Here is a 23,127-nt window from a genome sequence, read left to right on the forward strand (position 1 = left end):
AGGCGAGAAATAGCTCCAACCAGGAAAGCACCAGCGGCCTCACCACCAGGAGCCCGCGGCCGTTGTTGGCGGCAGGGCTCCTCTCGAGCAGTACTGAGGCCTCGGCCCCGGCGGCAGGGAGGCAGCTGAAGTTCGGCCGGGCTGCAGCTCCCACGGAGAAAACAGCCTCCGCCGGTGGGGGCCGGGGCCCGCCGTGCGCCCCCGGAACGCCGTGCCTCAGGCGGGGCGGCTGCCGCAGGGGCACGGCACGGCACGGCACGGCACCGCACCTCCCTGCCCAGGCTCTGGTGGCGCCGGGCGCCGCGCACGCTGGCGAGCGCGCTGACGTCTGCGTCGCTGATAGGCGGAGAGCCGCGCCGCACCCGCCCCCTGTCGGCCGTGTCCCCTGCCCTGCCCCCAGCCGGGAGCGCGGCCTCACTCCGCGCCGGCCGGAGCCGCTAACGCCAACGGCCGCCTGCGGCTCTGCGCGCGCACGGGCGCCGGGGAAAGCGGGGGAGGGGGAGCCGGGAACTGCTCCGGGAGCCGCGGACGCCGCCGCGACCGAAGCCCGCCCTTCCCCCACTCCTCCGCCCACTCCCCCGCGCGCGCACGCCGGGACCGTTGCCCCGCGCGCGCCTCTCCCGCGCCGGCAGGGCCGCGGCAGCATGAGCGGCTCCTCCTGACCGCCGCCCCCGGCCGCGCCGCGTCCCCCTCGCCGCCGGGCCCCGTCGGATGCTGGCGTCTCCCCCGCGCCGAGGATGCTGAAGATGAAGCTGCCCCTGAAGCAGACAAGCCACAAGGCGGCGGCGGCGGCGGTGGAAGAGGCGACGGCAGCAGCAGCCGCGGGGCTGGGGCTGAAGGAGCCTGGCGGTGCCCTGGACTGTCACCTCCAGCTGCAGCAGGTGCCCCGGGCGCCGGCCCGCGGGGGCGCCGCCGCGGGGAGGGGGTGCGGGCTGGAGAGGCCGAGCCAGCTGCACGGCTTGGGGCCGGGGCCTGGGCCTGGGCCTGGGCCTGGCCCGCCGCCACCTCCCGCCGCGCTCACCGCTCCGGGCGGCGGCGGCGGGCCCGGCTCGGCGGCGGCCCGCATCGACAAGGAGACGGTGTACGAGTGGTTCGGGCTGGTGCTGGGCTCGGCGCAGCGGCTGGAGTTCATGGTGGGATTGCTGGACCTGTGCAACCCGCTGGAGCTGCGGTTCCTGGGCTCCTGCCTGGAAGACCTGGCCCGCAAGGACTACCACTGCCTCCGCGACTCGGAGGCGAAGGCAAACGGGCTCAGCGACCCCGGGCAGCTCGGTGACTTCCGCGATCCGGCCGTGCGTTCGAAGCTCATCGTCTACCTGGCCCTGCTGGGCTCCGAGAACCGCGAGGCCGCCGGCCGCCTCCACCGCCTCCTGCCCCAGGTGGACTCAATCCTGCAGAGCTGCCCGGCGCGGCGGCCCCAAGCGGGCGCTGCCGAGGAGGAGGGGGCCGAGGAGGAGGACGTGGTGGTGGTGAGGGACGGAGCGGGAGAAAACGGACAGGCCAGCTTGCCCGCCGCCCAGGGCCTCGGCTTCGGCGCGCAGGAGGAGCTACTTCTGCTCTTCACCATGGCTTCGCTGCACCCCGCCTTTTCCTTCCACCAGCGGGTCACCCTGCGGGAGCACCTGGAGCGGCTGCGGAGAGCCTTATGTGGGGACCAGGAAGAAGAGGGCTTCGGCCGCCACCAAGCCCAGGTAACACCGTGTCCTGGTCTCTCCCCGCCGCGCCATCTCTTCAGGCGGTTTCCTCCTCCTTTCCCTCCCGATTTTCTAGGAGCTGAGGGCAGCCACTCACCTTTCCCTGAAGCCCTCCATTGGGATGTAGCACCTACCGTCTTGCCTCGGTGCTCGTCCTATCTTCACCCCCTCCCTCGGCAGCGTAGGCCTAGGCCACCCCCACAGCTGCTGTAGAGTTTCTAGTACGAATTTCTTGTTGTAATGTGACAGCACTTGGCTATGATGTAGTAGAATCCGTGAGGGAGGATTGCTCTTTCTAGCCTGCCGTGCTTTCTGGAGTGCTGCTCTTTGAATCCTGCCTTGCTGGAGCGCAGGCTGCAGGGTTACTGCTACAGCTTGACTGTCTGCCTCGTGTGCTGTAGGCCACTGAAGAAGGTGTACCATGCAGAAGTACAATCGACAGCTTTACTAGTAAAAAAATAATAACAGTGCTAGATAGAAACCATACTGCCTAAGAGTGTGTTCTCTAGGGGCTTAAAACAATAGAATGTGCTGAAATAACTTTTATATGGACCCTGTACCCCTGCCCCTTTCCCTCCCCAAATGAGACTTAGGCTTGGATTTGGCAAGGATCAGGGCAGTTGGGTTGGGGGCTGTAAGGCTGGTTCTCTGAAAAGCCCCAGTCAGTAAGGTGACTGAAGACATTTGGGAAGGGGTGTTAATCATTTTACTAAAGAAGTAAATTAAAGTGTCACAACTGGAGCTTCTGTTAAGAGAAAAGCTGCTTTTCTGGGTGGCTGTCAGGATACACAAAGCACATCTTGAAAGCAGATGTGCCACTTGTTGCTGGAAGGTGGCTGTCACTGAGAATGAAGGCTTTCAATGAATGGCACTGAAGCATTGTCCTGTGCAGCAGCTGTGTTTAAACTCAGGCTTTCCCCCAGTGCCATTAATTGCTGCCCCCTTGACGAGTGCTGGCCTTAAAATCTGCCCCATATTTATACAACCAAGCCATCATGTTGGAGCTCTACAGATTTTGGTCTATAGGTGGCCTCTCCTGCAAAGAGGAAGAAAAGGCTGGAAGATGGGTGTCTATAATGCTGTTCAACCACACGCATCTGGTTTTCATTGGGTACTTAACAGAAAAGGTACCAAACAGTAAGGGTTGGGTTCTTTTTGGTTTTGTTTCTAAGTTGACTTACATTGCTATCCACTTCAGCCACTCCTAGAAAACTGTTTTACAGTGCCTGCCATACAAAGGGAATGGCCCCTTTTTCTGTTTGGTAAAGACAGGATATGCTCTTGAGGAGTTCTTGGAGGAGACAGGGATGAATTTCTAAGCCTTCAAATACATTAAGTAAATGGTTGTGTCGTTTTAAGGCCAAAGCACATTTGGCAGGTCATAAACTAGTGGGCAGATGTTATGGTACTGAAATCATAATGAATTTGTAGCATAAGTCCAAACAGTGTTTATTTTGGCTCATTGACCTGCATCAAGTCTAGCTCTATCCCAAAACGAGTCCTGGAAGTCTGTCTTCAGGGGGAGAAGGTTGAGTTGCAGGAAGTGGGAAGACTGACACTGTTCTTGCTGGGTTTGAAGTGCTAATAACTAGAAACATACTTGCTACCTGAAGCTGGCACATCAGTAACTGCTCTGTATGTCCCACCAAATGCATTAGGAGATCAGGCTCTCATGAGCTACTGGGATTGAAGTGTTTTGTGGAGCATTCTGGCTCTGGTGTTAAAGCAGTCTTCCAAGTTGTGGTTTCATTTACTCAGGGAACATGGACAGACCCAAATCAACTTGGCTGAACATGCACATCACATTCGCTAGTCCACACAGAACTGAAACAGCATCCCTTCTGCAGGCTTTTTCTCCTTTCCCGATGGTTAAATTGTAAATACAGCAGAGCCTCTTCTGGGCAATAATGGCTGACAGGGAACAGGGGGATTGGTGGGTTTCTGCTGAGTATTTTCAGTTCACATTCGCAGGTGCGGTGTGACCCTCGCAGATAAGATGCTGGAGGAAATGGAGTTAGTAGCACGGTTAAATACTTCCCTGGCAGCATGCAGCTGTATGGTTAAATTTGACTTGATTTAAAATCCTGTCAGGTCTCCACAGGCTTTTTATCCTCCTTTAATCTCTGAAATTTAAGTGCCTTCAGGGCTCTGCATTTGTGAACTAAAACGGTTCATAACGAGCTCTTTGAATTTTTCTACAGCTGGCCTCGGGTCAGAAGGGCTGGGCTCGCTATTGGGTTATAACCTGCGCTGTGGCCACGTGTCCAGCAGCCGCGCAGCTCAGGCCGCTTCCCCTCAGCCCCGGGATGCTGCCGCTGACCCGCGCCCTTCAGCCACCCGGCCCGGCCGTGCCCCAGCCAGCCCGCTGGAAGTTCCCGGGGCGAGCGGGTCCTGTCACGTTTAGCAATGGCCGCACCTGGGAGGGCTTCAACTTTCTCTTCCCCCGTTCAACTGGGACAGCGAGGTTCCGAGGGAGCTGAAGAACGAATAAGGGGGGACATCCCTAGCCCAAAGAGCACCGTAACGGCCCGGAGGCCTCTTCCCGGAGAGCGGCCCCGGGGGAGGGGGTGACCCCTCGCTTTGTTTGCGGGCAGGACGGATCGATCAGCCCCTCTTCCTTTCCGCCCTTCCCGCCGTGCCGGTGGGGGCGAAACGGCCGGAACCCGGCGAGCCGCTCTGCCAGACCCTTCCCCGGGCAGGGACGCGGTGACTGATGGTCACCGCTGCTTCCCGCCCCCATTCAAGATGGCGGCGACGGAGCCTGCGCTCCTGGTCACGTGCCCGCAGGGCGGTTTCCCCGCCGTCCCGCCGCGGGAGGGCAGGCACCCTCGGTTGCATAACGGGAAGGGTCTCGGCCGTTCCGCACCGACCCTCCCGCCGCTCCCGGAGGTTGGAGTGGGCCCGCGTTTACGGCCGCCCAATGGGAGGGTGGCGTGCCGGCGCGTGCCGCCTGCCGCTGCGGGCCTGGAGAGGCCCCCTGGCTCTGCCCCCCGCCACGGGCGCGGCCGGGGCAGCGCCGGGCCCGCTCCGCGCCGCCCGGCATCGGTCCGAGGAGCTGTCCCTGCCCTGAACGCTGCAGATCCCGCAGCCATTCAGCCCGGGGGACTTTGCAGGAAGGCTTTGCCGCCAGCGGGGCCTGTCCCGAGAGGGGCTGTGGTGTGCCCGGTTTACCGAGAATATAAACCACAAGAGAAGTTCTGTGCTGGGAAGCTGCTAGCTCAGCTCTGGGCTTCCGTCCTTAACACTTCAGGGGCTTTCTCGGTTCATGTCTTCGAAACAGTCTGAAGATGGTAGGAGAGCTGTTCACGTGACACGTGTACCTATGGCAAGCAACGGTGATGTGAGATGAAGCTACAGAGGCGATGGAGTTCAGCCTGGAATTGAACCAGGTGGTCTATGTGTTATGTTTAGATTCTGAATTCCTTAGGACAAGGACTGTTACTGCGTGTGGCATATCTAACAAAATGGCTTGGTTCGAGATGTCAGGGAGCTTTAACATTTAGCTATAGTGAGCAGCAGAATTTGAGAGGTTCTACAATATAAAGCAGTTTGCTTTTTTCCGTCATTTGGATTATATTTTCTGGATAGGATCTGTGCTGCCTGATAAGGTTGAGCTCACATTAAAGTTGTTTCTTCACAAAGGATTAACAGGATTGCTGCTCTTTTCAGTCCTCTGTTTGAATGATCCTTTAAGAATGTAACGCTTCTTAGTGATACATTTTAACAAATATAGCTGGAAATGGCTGATAAATTCGAAAGTTCTAGGAGATAGGACTGTTGGAGTGGGATGAGCAGATGTAGGATTGCCATGTAGTTGCATAAACTTTTTCTCTATAAGAAAGTGTTCTGAAATACTTTTTTCCTCTTACTTAAGGTAGAAACACTTGATACTGTTTGCAGATTTTTTAAATGAACATGTAGTTTATAACACCTTTTGGAAAAAAAAGAAGTCATTGGTACATAAAGCTGTATAGAATATGAATTTTGAATCTAAAGTAGAAGTATAAGAATAAATCAGCAGGATTCACATCTGTAGTCATAGAACAAGCATTGATGTGCAAAGAGTCTGCTAATATCACTATATATTGGTTTAAGAACATACAGATTAATTCTTGTGTTGATTATAATTGTTTAATAAGTGCATTAGTATCAAAGCTGTTTGACTTTATTGCGTATCTTGCTCCATCCCATCCAAGATATGAGATCAGAATGCTGAAACACTGAAGGAGGTCTGAGTGTACCCTAGCATAATGAATGTGGCTTGTGTTAGACACTGAGGCATTTAATCAGGCATACTTGACAGTAATAGGTTCCATTGAAAGAAGCAATCTCCTAGAGATAATGGTTTGCTGAACAGTATTCTAATTAGCTGGCTGGAGGATTCTTTACAGAAAAAGTCTCCACTTATAAACAAAGGAAAAGTTTCTATTTACAGAGTATTTTTCTTAGTAGGCTTCTATTTATGGGATTTTTGTCTGCAAATTAAAAGAGTGCTTTATGATTGATCTTCAGTGACTTGCAACAGAATAAGGTAATAGAACTTAATTTTAGACTCTAGGAGCACTATCTGTGAGAACAAAAATAAAGGCAATCCCATTTTGAAGCTGCAGTGCGCTCTTTTTGGTGTCGTAGAGTTGAGCATAAGGGAAAGTGTCTTCAGAGTCTGGTTTAAATAACAGACAGAGAGATAAAAAAATGTCATTCACTCTTGGCACAGATCTTTTAAATGGTGGTATGCTCCAGGAAAATACTAATGTTTTACAGGTTTTGCATACTGAGATAAGTATTCTGGCTCCCTTAGTGAATCCAACACCTTTGCCTCTGAACAGGCATTTCTCTGACTCCAAACAGGAGTTAACGATTTCCAGAAACTTTACTGGAAATAATCTGGAGAATAATTCGTAACTAGATAAAATACAGTGCCTAAAATGAAAGACCTCTGTCTAAACGTGCATGCTAATGCTCCAGGAAACTGTGGAGTACAAAATTTCACTGTTTTCAGTTGATTTTAGTTGTTCATCTCTAAATATGAGGTGTTAGGACAAGTTTGTAGCCTTGCCCAGTCCCTTTATGCCAGGGTTAATCAGCCTCTTGCTGTTTCTGTGCCAGTTTTTTCTCTAACGTATTAGATGAGCACTGGGAGCACTGAAAATATACCTATGGCTTCCTAATGCTTGCACTTAGATTGCTGTTGTTAAGCTGTGGTCCAGTTTTCAGTGTTGCCCAATATTGACTTATTTGTAGATAGCAGGATCTTATTGGGCTTGGGGTACTGAGGACTCTGAGCTCTTTCTAAAGAGCTGCAGGAGAGGATGCAGCCAGCACCAGCAGGATGGCTGTGTCTATGAAACCACTGAAGTCTGTAGGATTCTGTCTACCTAGGTCTCTCCTACCTCATTTACTTGTTAAGATCAGTATCCAGTCGCAGCTGCTGTAGGAAACACTACAGCTGATCCGTCATTAACTGTAATTAATACTGAATGTCTACTTTTCCTCCCAGACTTGGTGAATTTCTGTCGTGCCCTTCAAGTCTTAAGGGTGTATACTTTCAGAGACCGAATCTCGCAGAGGGATAAGCTCAGAGATTTGGCTGGAAACTGCATTCCTTCGTGCACTTCTTGTCTTTCCTCAACCTCTTAATCTTGTCCTTTTTGGGAAGAGGAAGTAAAAATACTTTTTATAGTGAAAGGAGATTTAATGCCTTGGGAAGTGTCTCAGGAATGAGAAAACAACATGACAGAGATTTTCTGTTGTTCAGAACCTGCCATACCTGACAGAATACTTCTGAACTATGCTGAGTTCAAAATTTGAGTTCAAAAATTGGACAAAATGACATATTAACCTTTGCTGGTAGTTAAAAGTAGTAATGAAGGCATCATCTCTCACAGTACTAATTGTACTTCAGGGAACCACTCCTAAGGGGCAAATGTTTTTCTAAATTTTTCTGTCACTCTAGGCTGTTGTGAGAATAATTTTTTGCATTCAGTCTGAACTAATACATTCAAGTAATCACTTAATCACTCAAGAGACAGTTGTGACAGTACTGAATTTGTACAAAGTTGGATGAGCAACCAGCTGGCAATGCAGTAATCTAAACCGTTGCATTGCTGGCTATAGCTTCTAGTTCTCTGTCATAGGCTGGCAAGGGTGGACTAAAATTGTGGTTTAAGTCTAATTGAAAGCTCAGATGCAGATGAGACTTAGAGAAAGAACATGCTGTGTTTCTCTAACAGCAAACACAAGGTGTGGTATTCCCCCAGCGCTTTAAATCATTGCTGTAGCTGACACAATCTGGTACTTCAAGTGTAGTTGCTAGAGACCTCGATAGCTGAAGTTGTTCATGCTGTGTAAGAGGTATGCTCTTATCTCAAAATTGTCATGATTTCACAGTGCTGCAAGTTGGTCAATATGTGATTGCTGAAGCTGTCATATGATGTGCTTTTCCTCCCTGAATCAGCTGATGTTGGGTTTTTTTTCCACAAGGCTTCTGTATCCCTTGCAGTGTTTTGTTGCTGCCTCTTACAGGTGAGCTCTTAAAATAGTTTCACTAAACAAATATGCCTTAAAGTACTCTTGGGCAACTCTGCGTTTTCTCCTTTTAGTCTTGCTTACTAGATGTGAGTTTATAGGGCAGTTGCAGGTTATCCATTTGAACCTTACGTTCAGCCAGCCAGGCTTTTATTTAGCATATTATGGCATTTTATGTCTGGTCACAGAAGCACAGAATGGTTGAGGCTGGCTTGGACCTCTGGAGGTCATCTTGTCCACCTCCTCCCTCTACCCCCACTCAGGCAGGGCCACCTACAGCTGGTTGCCCAGGACTGTGTCTACATTGGCTTTTGGTTATATCCATGGATGGAAACCCCACAGTCTCTCTGGGCAACTTGTGCCAGCACTCAGTCACCCTCACAGTGAAAAAATGTTTCCTGATGTTCAGAGGGAACCTCCTGTGTTTCAGTTTGTGCCCATTACCCCTGGGCCTGTCACTGGGCACCACTGAGAAGAGCCTGGCTCCATCCTCTTTGCACCCATCCTTCAGGTGTGTATATATACATATTTACAGATAGGTAGGTAGAATATTTTCTGAAAAGCTGCTTTTTAGCTGGTTAGGCCTCAGCTTGTGTTGTGCCTGTAGTTTTTCCTCCCCAGGTGCAGGACTTTGTGCTTCCCCTTGTTGAACTCCATGAGGTTCCTGTCAGCCCATTTCTCTAGCCTGTGATTCTATGTGGAATAAGTGTTATTGTTCTGGAGGTTTATTTTGCACATGAAAAGATAAGTTAACAAGGAAGTATTTAAGTTGTTTCCTGGCTGTGGCCGAAAGAGACATCATTTGGTAGATCTTCGTGGTCTTAGATCTTGAGGTCAGTTCTGTTCTTAGTCTTGTAGGGCAGCTCTCTGCGTCTCAAATCAATTGGACAGCGCCATCACGTAGCTGAAAGCTTGCAAACTGAAGCGTAACTTAGCAGTGATGTCAGGTGGGCAGTTGTCTTCAGTCATGGTCTTGCGCTTGGCTAGCAGCTTATTTGGGACAGTAGTGTTTTTTGTTTTTTTGCATGGTAGACAACCTGTTGCATCAACAGTTCTCCACATTGTTTGCATTTGTGAGCATCAAATGCATATGCTGGATTTCCGTTTAAGACAGCGTCCATGTTCTATCCCTATATCCAAGTAACACTGTGCTGATACAGTTGCACACAGGCTTCCTCTTTGTTGCTGTTGTCATCAGAGTTCAGCAGCACACAAGTACACGTGCAGTTTCAGCTGATAGTTGCGTCTTTAGAAGTGATACTTAGCGTTTGTGCTAATGTAGCTACATAGGTTTGTATCTGTGTACCATGATTGTCAAGCAGTAAGGGTGGTAGCTTGTAAGGACTGTTCTAAGGAAATCATGGTTTTGGTCTTGTAACTGGCATGACATCTATTAATGATTATTCTGACATCAATCAGATTTCTCTACGGTACAGATGCTGTAGTTGATAACTTGTGATCTTGATTCTTCCAAGGTGCCTTCTTTCATCTGGTTTTGTTTGCTAGTTCCCACTTGAACATGAATGAATGAGCTGTGCCAGTTTACATCTGCACAACCTACAAGTCTAAGTAGTGCTGTCCCTAACAGCACATTTACTGAAGTCTTGCAGAAAAATAAGCTTTCATATTTGGGCATGTAGAACTAATCAAGCAGCCCAGCTGCTCTAAGCAGGTTTCCCTTGTTAGTGCTCATCAGAGCTGATGCATGAATAGTTCTTTTATGAAAGTGCAGTGCAAACGTCAGAATACTTAACGTGCATCAATCACTTCCTCATGATGATTAGAAGCCTATCCAATAATGGATTTCATGACATATTGCCAAACCAATACTAGCATGAGATTTTTTGATCAGCCATTTATGTTAATAGAGGGCAGAATTTGGACATCTGTCATGTGTATTTGAGAGATTTGCTCGGCTCACATATGTTAGTTATACAGAGCAACATCCTTCTGAGCAGGATGACTCTACACTTTAGATATTTGATGCTTGTCCTTACAGTTGTGGGAAACATCTCAAGTGATAGGTGGGTTTTATTAATATGGTACTGGCTTTCAGCCATATGAGGAAAGATGTCTTAGATAAAAAACTATGGGGTAGATTGTGAGAGCAGAAAATTTTTAGAGTGCTCTCATAGCAAATTTCACTTTCAAGGAGAAATGTAGTTAATCCTCTGGCCTGTCACAAAGATCTATGCGATTATTAAATTAATTATCTGGCAACTGGTTTGAGGCCACCCACATTTCTTACTTCACTGTCTTTTAATCATTACCAGCAGAACTGTGAGCTGCAGTGAAATCTTGCATGCGAAAACCTTATAGTGACAAAGGCTTATGCAAGAATTAATCTTACGCTTGCATGTGCTGTGTGAATACATTTTATTAATGGACAGGAAATGATTAGCACAATTAGTGCTGTACACCATGACCATCAACAGGAATTCCTCAGCAGCATACTGAGTTTTAAAGGACTTGTGCTTGTGGTGTGACTGGTACCAGGTAGCAGGCCGTGATGTCACTCTCACTGTTCATCTGCCCTCCAGACTGCCTTGACTTTCCACTTGCATGCTAGAGTTGTCCGCTCTGACAGTGCCACTTGTATTTTCTTCATGTGAGTGTTGGAAGTAGGACTGTAACAGTAAGTAACACCCAATGTGAAGAGTTGTAATGCAGGCTCATACAGGAGCTGGAGCTGGCACAGAAACAATCCTTGCAGGCTGTAAGCTGTACAGTGAAGCTATGACTGCCTTGGGTTACCCTACTGTCTACCTCCTGCATTCCACTGGGGATTGTAAAAGCTATAATTCATAGAATACATGCAGTACATATTGCTGGTTCAACTTTCTAGGTGAAGAATTTTTCAAGTGAATAAATTTTGAACTGTTTTACAGTTATGATGGTTTATAAAACCATCCATGTCAGAACGTAAGTACAGGTTTGGAACCATGTAATAGTTTACAGTTCAGAGGGAGCCTTCAAATGTGGATGGTAGTTCACTTGATACAGAATGCTGCCATGGATAGAAAAGTAACCACTCTAGAATAATTCTCTGCAAAGATATCTGAACAGTGTTACAAAGATGATATATATGCTGGGTGAGAAGCAGTTTTCTAGTATTAGGAGGTGTAGCAGAAATATTTAATGCTTCTTCGGCGTGAGCTGAGCGGAATACATCTTTGAAGTAAATATTATTTCCACACCTCTTTTCTAAAAACTACTAACAATTTCGTTGACTTCTCAACTAACAATTTTTTATTAGAATATATTGTAATTTATTTTTTCAATTAATCAAAACAAATAGCCTCACTTTGAAGGCAAAAGAAGGTCTGACTTTAAGTTTGGTTTTAGATCAATTTGTGAATTGAAAAAATAAGTAATTGATTAGGTGGAAGTCTCAGCTTGTTCCTTCAAATGAGTGATGCGCTGCTTTCAGCTCTTATGTTCATAATTTCAAAGGTGGAAAAAGACATCTTAGAAAAGTAAACCAACTTGAACAGTTTGAAAGCCTCTGTCAGAGTTAATACAAATGTCTGTCAAAGCTGTTTTTGGCAAAGCATATGGCTGTAGCTTAAGGAAGACCTTACCTCTGTCAGAGAATTGACATTGATCTTTTCTAGAAATCTTGGTTCAGTTGTTTGATTTCATGTCAGGAAGAGATTGACTCTCATACCAAAATACGTACTAAACCTTTCACGTAGTTCAGACACAGGCAGTTAATCATAGTAGTCGTGCTGTTTATGAAGAGTCTTAAAGGAATCACAGTTTTAACAGGGTAACATTGATGCTCACATGGCAACAGCTTTGTGAATAATGCATGACCATGAGTTAGCACTTAAAAAGTTAAATATTTGGGTTTGGTTGTGTCCATGGTTGTTATGAAATGTTTGACAAAACAGTGTCAGTGGGGGTTTTGAGGAGATCTGAAAGTGTCTCTCTCCAGACCATGCTTGTGATTTTTAATTTTTTTTTTAATTAAACTAAGCTTGGAAATTGCTAAAGCTGTTGAAATGCAATCTTGTTGATATGCATCTATTTTCCTTTCTTGTTCCAAATCTGACATTGCACTAAGAATTTATTAGATGTTTGAAGCTTGAAACACTGTTTTGATCAGTTAAGATTGCTGAGATTGTTTGCTGAGTGACTAGGGATTGGTGTGAGTTTTATCTTGAGAAAACAAGGTATGCTCTATATTTTAAGTCTGATTGCTTTGAAACCTGAAATTACTGACACTCAGCATAGAACACAAAACATACCCTGATTTAGATGAAACAGCTTAAATGTTGTTCAGTTCTTCAGACTGTGTGTAGTGCAGTCTAAAGGCCACGTAGGTGTTCACTTGCTGGTTGTGTACTGCTGTTGATGTGACTGATGAAAGTTAGATTAAGTATACCCAGGGCAGTCTTGATGCCTTGATACTTACTGGGTCCTAAATGAGTTGAATGCGTTGTTAGGAGTTGCCACTGTTTGTACCCATACTATAGATGATGTAAAGGTGGTTCAGTAAGGTAAAGCAAACTTTAGTTGATACATCTGTCAAATCTGAAGTTCAATGAAGAATTCACAAACTGCAAGGGAATTCCGAGGTCTTTTGACACCTCTGTGCTTCCTCATTCTGGTCTGTCTGTTGTGATGGTCCTGGTGTCCTCTGTACCAAACAAGGTAACTCGTTTTGGTTGCTGGTTTGTCCCATCAAGTTGCACAAGTCCTTCAGGGAAAAAAAGGAAAAGAATCCTTCTCCCCCTGCAAACCAAAACCAAACTAACCCAACCCAACCAAACAAAAACAACCCAAAACCTTGTCTGTTCTGGCACTTATTTCCAGAATGTTATGCTTCCTGTACTTAAAAATAAGAGTGCTGTCTGAAGATTTATATTTTTTCCTCTGTCCATTTTCTATGAAGGTCTTTCAGTGGAGCAGTATTCTTCATCCTGAATAAGAGGAACAGACTTTAAACTTTGAATATATATCTACTTCAAAAGTACCCATTTCTCCCAGGAATTTCACTTTATAGAGCTACTAATAAGATAAATACTTACTTACCTTCTAGTTTTCATGCAGACCAGTTGCTAAATATTTGCAGTGCATTGAGTGTCCTCTATTTAACTTGCTTCTTTTGAAACCCTTCCCAAGAAACCTACCCTCTATTTTAGATTCCAGTGCTTACAAAAAACAGTATTTGATTGATTTGTGATGCTAAACAGCAAACCACCTTCTCTCCCCCTCTGCACTGCTGCTGCTACTATCGATATGGTATTTACATATTGATGGCAGTTAGGTACTTGCTAAGCTCATATGCTACAGTACTTGTTACAAATAAATAGAGGTGCCTTACCTAAAATAGATTAATCCAGAAACTTGCTAGCAGCTTCTAGTGTGCCATATTTTTTGTGGATGTATCTTTTTAAGCAGTGTCATTTCATTAAAACATGAAATGACACTGATCAACTGGCAAAAGCACTTACATCTAAAGCCATTGGACATTTTAAAACATTTCTGAATTTTATCTTGGTTTGTCAGTTTGTTTTTTTAACAAGACCTGGTCATTGAGGAATATGTAAATTGATATATTAATGTTTTATATTATTTTGGGAAATTTTTTTTAGGTTCTTGTTATGCCAGATGAACCATTTGAAGTCCATGCTCATCTAATACTTTTCTCTAGTTTATCACTGTTAGCCTAGTTTGTTCTTTCTTATGTATCTGTCTGTGTTATGTCTTGTATTATTTCCTGTTCTGTCCCTCCGTAGGCACTGTATTATAACAGTAGTAATTCTTGGCATATAATTTTGAAGTCTGCATGCAAATGTGTGGGGAGATGAGCTTTCAGTCTGTCCTTTTCTCTATGGAAGAGGGGATGTTGGTGGCAACTGATTGCATTCTGAATGTTTATTTAAGTAAGAGATGCGTGGATTTAGCTGTAAGGACCATACGTCCTGTTAGACTGTCCAAACAATTACTCATTATTTCCTATATAGAAGAGGTGGCAGGCCGAAGATATAGGGCATGAATAAAATTGAGATTATGTTTAGTGTATAGGGAGTAGACAACTTCACAGGTTAGTTATTGAAAGAATTCATAGTAACAGTAAACAAACATTGAAGTTCTGAGCTAATGATCTTGAATTATTCAGCCTGAGAGACCCTAAAGGCACATGCTCTGTCCCCCACCCTGTTCTGTTTTTAAAATAAAGTCAGTGAAACATTGGGGTTTATAGCTGACATTTGATAAACAGATAAATTAAAAAAAAAAACAGAAATAGCTTATGACTACCTTTTTTACCACTGTCAAGAACTTAATTTTTTTTTTCCTGTAGAATACCAAATAATGAGGTGGTAGTGGTTGGTTTTTTTTAAATTTCTGCTGCTTAGAGCAAGCTTTAATATACATTCTATTAAGACACTTCTTTTTTTTTCCTTCTCAATTTAGAATGACTTTTCCCGTAGTGACTGCATGTCAAGCAATGAGACCAGTTTATTAGAACGAACTACAGCAGCTCATGATGGACTACCAATGGCTTCCCATAGACCTCAGCGAGAAGGTATGTTGCCTGAGGTTTCTTTTGAGGATCAGTTTGAGGGGTTTTTTGAATGCTAAATTCTGCCTGGAATTGTAGAAATCTTGCATCTGTCTTGCTGTTCATCTGAATGAGAAACTGCAGCGATTGTAAGTATAAGATACTCTGCTGCCTAGTTGGTCTTTTATTTGTTATAACAAGTTGTCATGCTTGTTAGCTGCTAACTACTAATAACTGTGAGCACAAAAATTGATTGCAAATGGGCTTCCTCCTGAGGAAAGAGGTGGGATTTGGGGAAAAAAAAATTAATGCAGTTGTATTAATGATACTTAGACTTTTTGAAGCAAAACTAAACACGAAGATACTGTGAAACAGTGGATAGCTTTTGCTACTTGATTCAGTTATATGTGATTAGTCTTAAAAAAGAAAAACATATATTAGGAGATTTTATAGAAGGTGGTCGTTTGGAGGAGTGAGAGGCTTTCCATAGAAGTGTCTTTTGGCTCTGTTGGGGAGAACAAGAGCAAAGCTTCAGACTGTAAACAGAACTCTTCTGTGCAATTGCCAGCAGTTTCTTCTCTTTGAAGAAATGAGCATTATTGAAAACATATTTATTCTTATCCTTCATTCTCCGACAAGATTAGCAAATCTCAAAATTAGTCTACACTACCCTGCAGATAGTGAAGAGCTGGCAATTTGGAAAAACTGTTGCTATTCCTTTTGTCCTCATAAATGTCCTTTTGTCTGTACTGTGAAGATTTAATTACACTTTGAAGGCTGGCAATTTGAGTATTTTAATTCCTTGCAAAAAAACACAGAGGAAGATTATGGCAGATAACAGACAACAAACCTGTTTCAAATCCTTTTAGAGTTCCAAGTGTTCATATTCACAAATTAGAAACACAAAGGGAGGCTCTCTTTAACAGTGCTCTTGAATTAAATACCAGAAACACAGAAAAGTGGAATAGTTGAATCTAGTGAAGAGCTTAAATATTTCTCGGCATTCGTATTATCATAGTTAGAAACTACAGTGAAGGATCGGAATAATTTTGTGATATTTGCTATGTAGGTATGTGATAGATTCCCCGCTACAGAAATCTCCTTACTGGATTAGAAATAGCACTGATTATAAAACATGTTTTTATTCTTAGCTGTAATGAACACCATTTTTAGAAATATTAACTTATACTTACAATGGAAGCAGCGTCACGTATACATGCTTGACTAAATCGTCTTGAATGCATGTGTTGTGTCCAAAATAGATGTAGAGATGTAACACAGCTGATTGGCTTGTATATTCAAACGTTTCTTCTCAGTCTAACCATTTAGAATATTTAAAACATGATTGTGGAAACAGAATTTTGAAGTGGTCTATTGAAACTATGGAACTAAAGCTGTGCAGCAACAACACTGTAATTACCTGTTGTATCACTTATTATGATGAAGCCTGCAACAGCAACAAAAAGAAATTAAGGAAGCTGAAGATACTACGTTTTGTAATAAAACTTTTTTATACTTGAGGACAAATATATTTAGCATTGAGAACATTAAATAGTTTAAACACAATCTCATTAGAAAAGAAGCTTGTCTCTGAATGCTAATAGTGTTAGTTTCCATAGTTATGTATGCTAAATATATGCATGTAGTGAAATGCAATTTAAATCACTATCCTCTGTTCTAGTCATGGGAATCAACTTTTAATTAACTTCTGAATAGCAACTCAGCTAATGATATATCACTTTTAACATTGGCCATTACAAAAGTTTAATGCACCAAAACTCGTGTTATGTCATAGTCTTGTGTCTAACAGTGCTTGTATCTATACCAGACAGGTGAAAAGATCACTAAACATTTGTCTTTTCATGGTATTGGATGTATGTTATTGTCTGGCATCCTTAGAACAGATTTATTTGATTGTAATAATTAATCTTCATTAACTTATAAAAATTACCTGATCATCTATGCTCTAACTCCCAAGTAGAGGGTTACAACCAGCATACACCCTCACACTCAGTATTTGTCAGTCTTTCTAATAAAAGAATTGGAAGCTGTAACACTATCACTAAGCTTATATGCTGGCTTTTTATTCCATTAAGGAAATTGCTAACACTTAGTTCTCTTAGAACTGACATGTTTGATGGACATAGTACTTTAATTGTAGTTTTAACAAACTTCATTAAAGATGTTTAAGTTAGATGAAGTGGTTGTTAGCTAATCTCCAAAAATAAGCTTTGTAACATACACTTGTAGGAGGTTGGGGTTTTTTGGGTGGTTTTCTTTTTTTTTTTTTTTTAATATCCCATGTAAACATGCAGTTAAAAATTGAAAGGGAAACATTAACTGGTCACACTACCTCCCTTCCACCTCTCCCCCTCACCCCCCAAAAAAAGAAAAAGTTCAGAAGCATTGAAAGGAAGCTGATTCTGGAGCTGGTTGGTGTGGGGGCTGGTGAAACTTTTTTAAATAATTTTTTTTACATGTAAAGATGTGTTCATGCTTGTAAAGGAATAAAATTATGTTGAAATCTTAGGCCAGCGTAGCAGGAAAAGTGAAAAGCCCGTTTCAATTATTATGAGGATTTTTAGATAGAGCAGGGGTGTAAAACTCATTTTCACTGGGGACTGCATCAACCTCACGGTTGCCTTGTAAGGGCTGAATGTGATTTTAGAACTGTACAAATGTAGGAGTAGTTAGATTTATACAGTCCTAAAATCACATTTGGCCCTTTGAAGGCAAGAGTGAGGCTGATGCAGCCCCCGGTGAAAGTTAGTTTGAGACCCCTGTCATAGAGTATTACCTGAAAAATGCTATGTGCCCTCAAGAAAATCTCCACACCCTGAAGGCCATATGGTACTGCTGTTTACCAAATCACAGCCAGAACTTGCCTATTCCTGAATACAGTAGACTATGGGGAAAGGAATGTTAAAGCAACAAGGACTTTCAAGTACTTTTCTTCCTTTTCAGTTCAATTTAATGATACTCTTTACAGTATGATGGTAGCAGCCTCTGCTGCTTCTCTTAATTTTCTCTTTGCTAATACTCATTTCTGTCCCCTTCAGGCCTTTCCCAAGTGTTTGCTTCCACCTAAGTGCCTTTTCAGAAGTGTGGTTCTTCTGCCTTAGTTTGCTCTCATTATTGTGTTTCAGAAATGTGGAAGGCACCGTCACTGGCTTTTGTATTGTTGTATTTAAGTGAGTTTTGGTCTAAATAAGCTTTTGAGTAATGCACAGATTTCCATCGTCTGCAATGAAGGGATTCTTGTCAGGCCGGAGAAATACTTTATATGAGAACAAGGCTCCACCTGCCCCCTGCAGTTTGTTGTAGTAAAATAGCATCTGAGAAAGAGTGGGGTTGTGTGAGTCACTAAGTAGAATACAGTGATTCTCAGAGTGGCTAGGTAAGTAGATGTGTTTTCAAACTGTAATTTTGGTGTGTACAATAAGGTGTTTTTCTTTCAGCTGTACACATTGAGAAGATAACCCTGAAAGGAGTACCAAGAAAAAGGGCTGACAAACATTTGGAATACACATTCAAAGTAAGCTAATAACCTCCAGAATATTGAAGTAATTGTCTTCATGGTACCTGTGTACTGTAGATATACACAGCTTGTTTCAAATGCCTCCTCGGAAGGCAATTTTGAATTAAATTAGGGTCTTAAGAGATTCCTGGAATTATCCTATAATTCTCTTGGGCTCTGTGTACAGATCAGGTGTTTTGTGTAATTGTGGGCATAAGGTGATAAGGTGTAAAACACCAGCAGTAGCCAGATCTGTGGCATCACTTCAGGAAACCTGGCTTTTGCTAATTTGGGGTAAGCATCACAAAAAATTCTAAAACTAATTGATTGTTTGCTCAAGTGGCATAGGAGTGCAGTTCTTGTGTCTGCAGTTCTATATTAATTGGAATTATGTGGTAATCTTAAATCTCTTTCGTGAGTGTTTACCATAAGAGGATGGATCCTGTGTTTTTTGACAAAACTTAGGGTTGGTTGGTGGATCTGTTTTGCAGTTTGTTTGTTTAAGGTAAATGCAAACAACCTAAAAATGTCAACAGACTTGAAGGCCTACCTAGTATAGTCTTCATATATTATATTATCCAGAGGCAACATATAAAACAATTATGTCAGTGAATTTTAAAACAAAACTGAAACACTGCTGCTTACTACTTTGGAATAGAAGCTTTTGGTATTGGGTTCTGGTATTAAAGGCCATAGGTGTTAAGGAAGAGCTGCTAAGATGGCGATGTTCTAATTGAATCAAAGTAGTAATTTTCTTAGCAAGGACGGACTGACATCATGAGTCATTTGGCCAATAGATGTGAGTTTGGTAGTATACCAGATTTGAACATGAAGTTTAGCTTTTTTCTCCAAACAATATAATGTTTTAGATGAAATATTATAACTGTCCATTTGACATTGGTCGTAGGAGCTCTTTGAAGAGGCAAGTAGCGATTTGTAGCTGAAAACTGATGTGTTGATCCCAAAGGCCAATATTGCATTCTTTAAATGGATTTGAATTATAGAGTTTTCTATTTTCTGGTATTAGTAGAAGCTTAAAATTAGAGTTAAATTGACATATATACTACTTCTGGTTTTAAAGTAAAGGAGTGGCAACAGATACCTTGTTAATCATGTCTGAAGGTGAAACTTGCAAAAAGTTCTGCAGTCTTCTTTTGCTGAGGACAGTGATGTGGAATTTGGCCTTCAAAATCTTAACCTTTAACTTGCCCAAGTATTTCAATCTTGTCATAGCTCTTTTGTCCAATTAGTCTATGAACTGAGTACTAGTAAAATACAATAGTAGATAGGAAAGCTTTCTGCAGAATGCCCATATAGATTATTAATTTTTAAAGTCAGTCACGAAACTATTTTGAAAATTCAGCACATAGATGGATTTGACAGTGTTTTTGAATTTCTTTGTTAAAAGGGTAATTGTGGAGATATTCTGGGAAGTATTTGAGTAAGCTTGAAACTCTTCCACCTCAGTTCTTTTAGGAGAGTTTCTTCTCCTCATCTGTGCAGGTATATACTGTGCGCCTCACTGCAGATCATTTTGTGCTTGTCCAGATTCTGCTTTTTAAAGTTATAACAGCAATTACAGTCATGACTTCCCAACTGAGGTCACCAAGAGTAGTTGGCGTTTCTGAGACTAGGCTGAAGGCAGTTGGTGTTTGACATTATCCTATCAACTCTTGGGAGTAAATGAATGTTTGTAATTGCCATGTCCACTCCAATTACCCAGAATCTTCCCATGCATGTAATGGGAATCTTAAGCCCAGAAGCAGGCTTAGAGCCAGGCAGCACTCATCTAACCAAGCTTACTACTTTTTTTTTCTCAAAATATGTACGTGAAGGTGCTGTTTTACTACTTGCATGTGGTGTCAGAACAATAAGGTACTGAAATTTTATACAACCATATACCAAAATGCTGCCTGATTCTTCAGTAACTTCTTTATTAAGTTGCAGTACTTCTTATTAATTGTACCCTACAACAGCTTCTATATGAACATGTAAGCTTCAAGCCTAAGGCAGATAAAATTATTTTATAGGCAAAATAAACAAAGAGAGATTTTTTTTTTCCTTTTTTTGCTTTTGAGTCATGATAATGGCAGCAAGAGCTCAATCCAGTCTATCTGACCTACAGTCCTTTTCTCTGGTACCTGTTTTTTGCCATTAATGATGTCTATTTGATACATGTCCTGTAATTAAGAAGCCTTCTACCTGCCTTTTTCTGAGTCAATAAGTCAGTAATCTTTAGGGCCTTTGTTGCATTTATCTGAAGTTGTTAATTCTTTCTTTAGCCACAGATAACGTGAAGGTAATATTAAAATGTGCACTCAAAATTAGTGTCTTTGAAAAAGTACACCATTATCTCTGCTTTGCCTGGTATTTATCTGCAAGTGTGTACTCTTATACTGAGGTTGTCAGATTTATGGAAATGTTGAGATCACCTAACTGATACGATATTTGGAAAAATAAACTTTTCTCATTCTCTTTCCTTTCCTTACTAGGTAACCTGGTCTGATCTTTCAGTAACATGTGTAACAAAAACACACCAGGAGCTTCAGGAATTCCTGCTAAAAGTATGTATTGAAGTATAAAAGTAGTGTTTACACATCAGGTTTATAACTTCAGAAGTGTTCTAAGAGAGCTGTGATTTCTGGGGTGTAATTAGAGAAACAAAAGTATGCTACCAGATTTTTGTACTTCACAATCGTATTAACCATTAAAATCACATATATTGTGGTGGGGCAGCTTGGCAGGTGAAGAAGCTCAGTAGAATGTTTGGGAAGTTTCCCAGGAGGAGATCGTTTGTTTCATCTGAAATTGCTCTTATAGTTTCAACTGAGCTACTATAGAACTACCAGATGAGTTTTTAGCATTCCCCACAGAGTTAGCGTATGGATACAAGCACTGCCCATTTGCTTATTGGTGTCCCCATTAGAATGACTTCAACAGTATAATTTTTTGTTTTTAATTAATGAGGCGGAGCCAGGAACATAATAGTTTTTAATTTTCTGTTGTATTCTTCAGTAGAACAAAGGCAGGGATATTCACTGTTGCAAGGAGTTAAACTTGAGAAAATCTAGCAACTATTTCTGCGTACGGTTAAAAAAAGTCAAAGCTCTCTAAGTTGCTCTCTCCTCTGCCCCAAGCAGGGAAAGCATTTGTGTGCGGAGGCCACAGGTAGACCCCATGAGCACAATGACCTCAAAATGTGTGTTTCATTGCCAGTGTCTGATATTTTGGGTTCCACTTGTTCTAAGAAATTCTATATTTAAACTCCTCAGGGCACTAATGAAAGATCTCTTTTGGGCATGTTTTAATAGCATCTGGTGTTCTTAACTGAAGTGTTAATTGCAAGTGTATAAAGCCAGTTACTGTACAAAGGTTATTGTTTTGTTTACCATTTCATTTATCCACATTATGTTTTCTAGTGTTGTAGAAATGAAGCAGTGAATATTCGCTGCTGCTTTAATCCAGTTGGAATATATAGTTCTAAGAGTTACCAGGGCTTGATTTGTGAGGATTTGAATCATGGGTGGCATGTCTGGTTCCAGATGGGGTGTCCCACAACAGAGGGTACATGCCTCTGCTCCTGAAGAGAACCTTAAAAACAGGACTGTCATATGGGCTCCTGTGCAGTTTTGGGATGAGTATTCAACTGCATGCCTCCTGTTCTCCTACCTGGCAAGTAAAGACAAACACCAGTTTCTGAAATGGACTTTCTAGTACCTGTTTACTATCAGAAGGGGTAGGAGGAGGAGCCAGGCTTGCTACTCCATGCTACATCCTCTTTTCAGACAGTTGTAGAGAGTGATCAGGTCTCCCTTCAGCCTCCTTTTCTCCAGGCTAAATAGCCCCAGCTCACTGAGCTGCTCATCAGACTTGTGCTCCAGACCCTTCACCAGCTTCGTCACCCTCCTCTGCACTCTCTCCAGCACCTCAATGTCTTTCTTATGATGAGGGACACAAAACTGAACACAGTTCAGCCTCATCAGTGCTGAGTACAGGGGAACGATCACTTCTCTAGTGCTGCTGGCCACAGTATTGCTGATACAAGCCAAGATGCTGTTGGCCTTTTTGGCCACCTGGGCACACTGGTGGCTCATACTCAGCTGTCTGCCAATCAACACCCCCAGATCCTTTTCCCCCAGGCAGCTTTCCAGCCGCTCTTCCCCAAGCCTGTAGTGCTGCCTGGGGTTATTGTGACCCAAGTGCAGGACCTGGCACTTGGCCTCGGCCCAATGATCCAGCCTGTCCAGATCCCTCTGTATGGCCTTCCTACTCTCCAGCAGATCAACACTCCCACCCAACTTGGTGTCATCTGCAAACTTACTGAGGGTGCACTCGATCCCCTTGTCCTGATCATTGATAAAGAGATTAAACAGAACTGGCCCCAATACTGAGCCCTGGGGAACACCACTCATGACCAACCATCACCTGGATTTGGCTCCATTCACCACAACTCTTTGGGGCCAGCCATCCAGCCAGTTCTTTATCCATCGCAGAGTTCACCCATCCAGACGATGAGCTGCAGCTTCTCCAGGAGATGCTGTGGGATATGGTGTCAAAGGCCTTGCTGAAGTCTTAAGTACACAACATCCACAGCTTTTCCCTCATCTACTAGGTGGTTACCTTGTCATAGAAGGAGATCATGTTGGTCAGGCAGGACCTGCCTTTCATAAACCCATGTTGACTGGACCTGATCACATGGTTTTCTTGTATGTGCCACGTGATGTCACTCAAGATGAGCTGCTCCACAGCCTTCCCTGGCACCAAGGTCAGACTTACAGGCCTGTCGTTCCCCAGATCCTCCTTGCAGCCCTTCTTATAGATGGGTGTCACATTTGCCAACTTCCAGTCAACTGGGACCTGCCCAGTTTGCCAGGACT

General features: G+C 43.5%; 1 protein-coding gene across 4 annotated transcripts in view; it reads left to right on the top strand.

Annotated features, from left to right (window-relative positions):
- The first annotated feature begins 403 nt into the window (after positions 1 to 403).
- The window catches only part of ZCCHC2 (zinc finger CCHC-type containing 2), a 44,862-nt gene continuing 22,138 nt past the window's right edge, over positions 404 to 23,127 (top strand). For all 4 annotated transcript variants that reach the window (XM_065830912.2, XM_065830913.2, XM_065830914.2 and 1 more), the window contains exons 1-4: positions 404 to 1,691; positions 14,646 to 14,757; positions 18,192 to 18,268; positions 20,743 to 20,814. In XM_065830912.2, coding sequence (XP_065686984.1) covers positions 738 to 1,691; positions 14,646 to 14,757; positions 18,192 to 18,268; positions 20,743 to 20,814 — 1,215 coding nt within the window. In that variant the 5' untranslated portion in view covers positions 404 to 737. The remainder of the gene's footprint in view (positions 1,692 to 14,645; positions 14,758 to 18,191; positions 18,269 to 20,742; positions 20,815 to 23,127) is intronic.

This window comes from Patagioenas fasciata, chromosome 2, assembly GCF_037038585.1.
Source record: "Patagioenas fasciata isolate bPatFas1 chromosome 2, bPatFas1.hap1, whole genome shotgun sequence".
NCBI lineage: Eukaryota > Metazoa > Chordata > Aves > Columbiformes > Columbidae > Patagioenas > Patagioenas fasciata.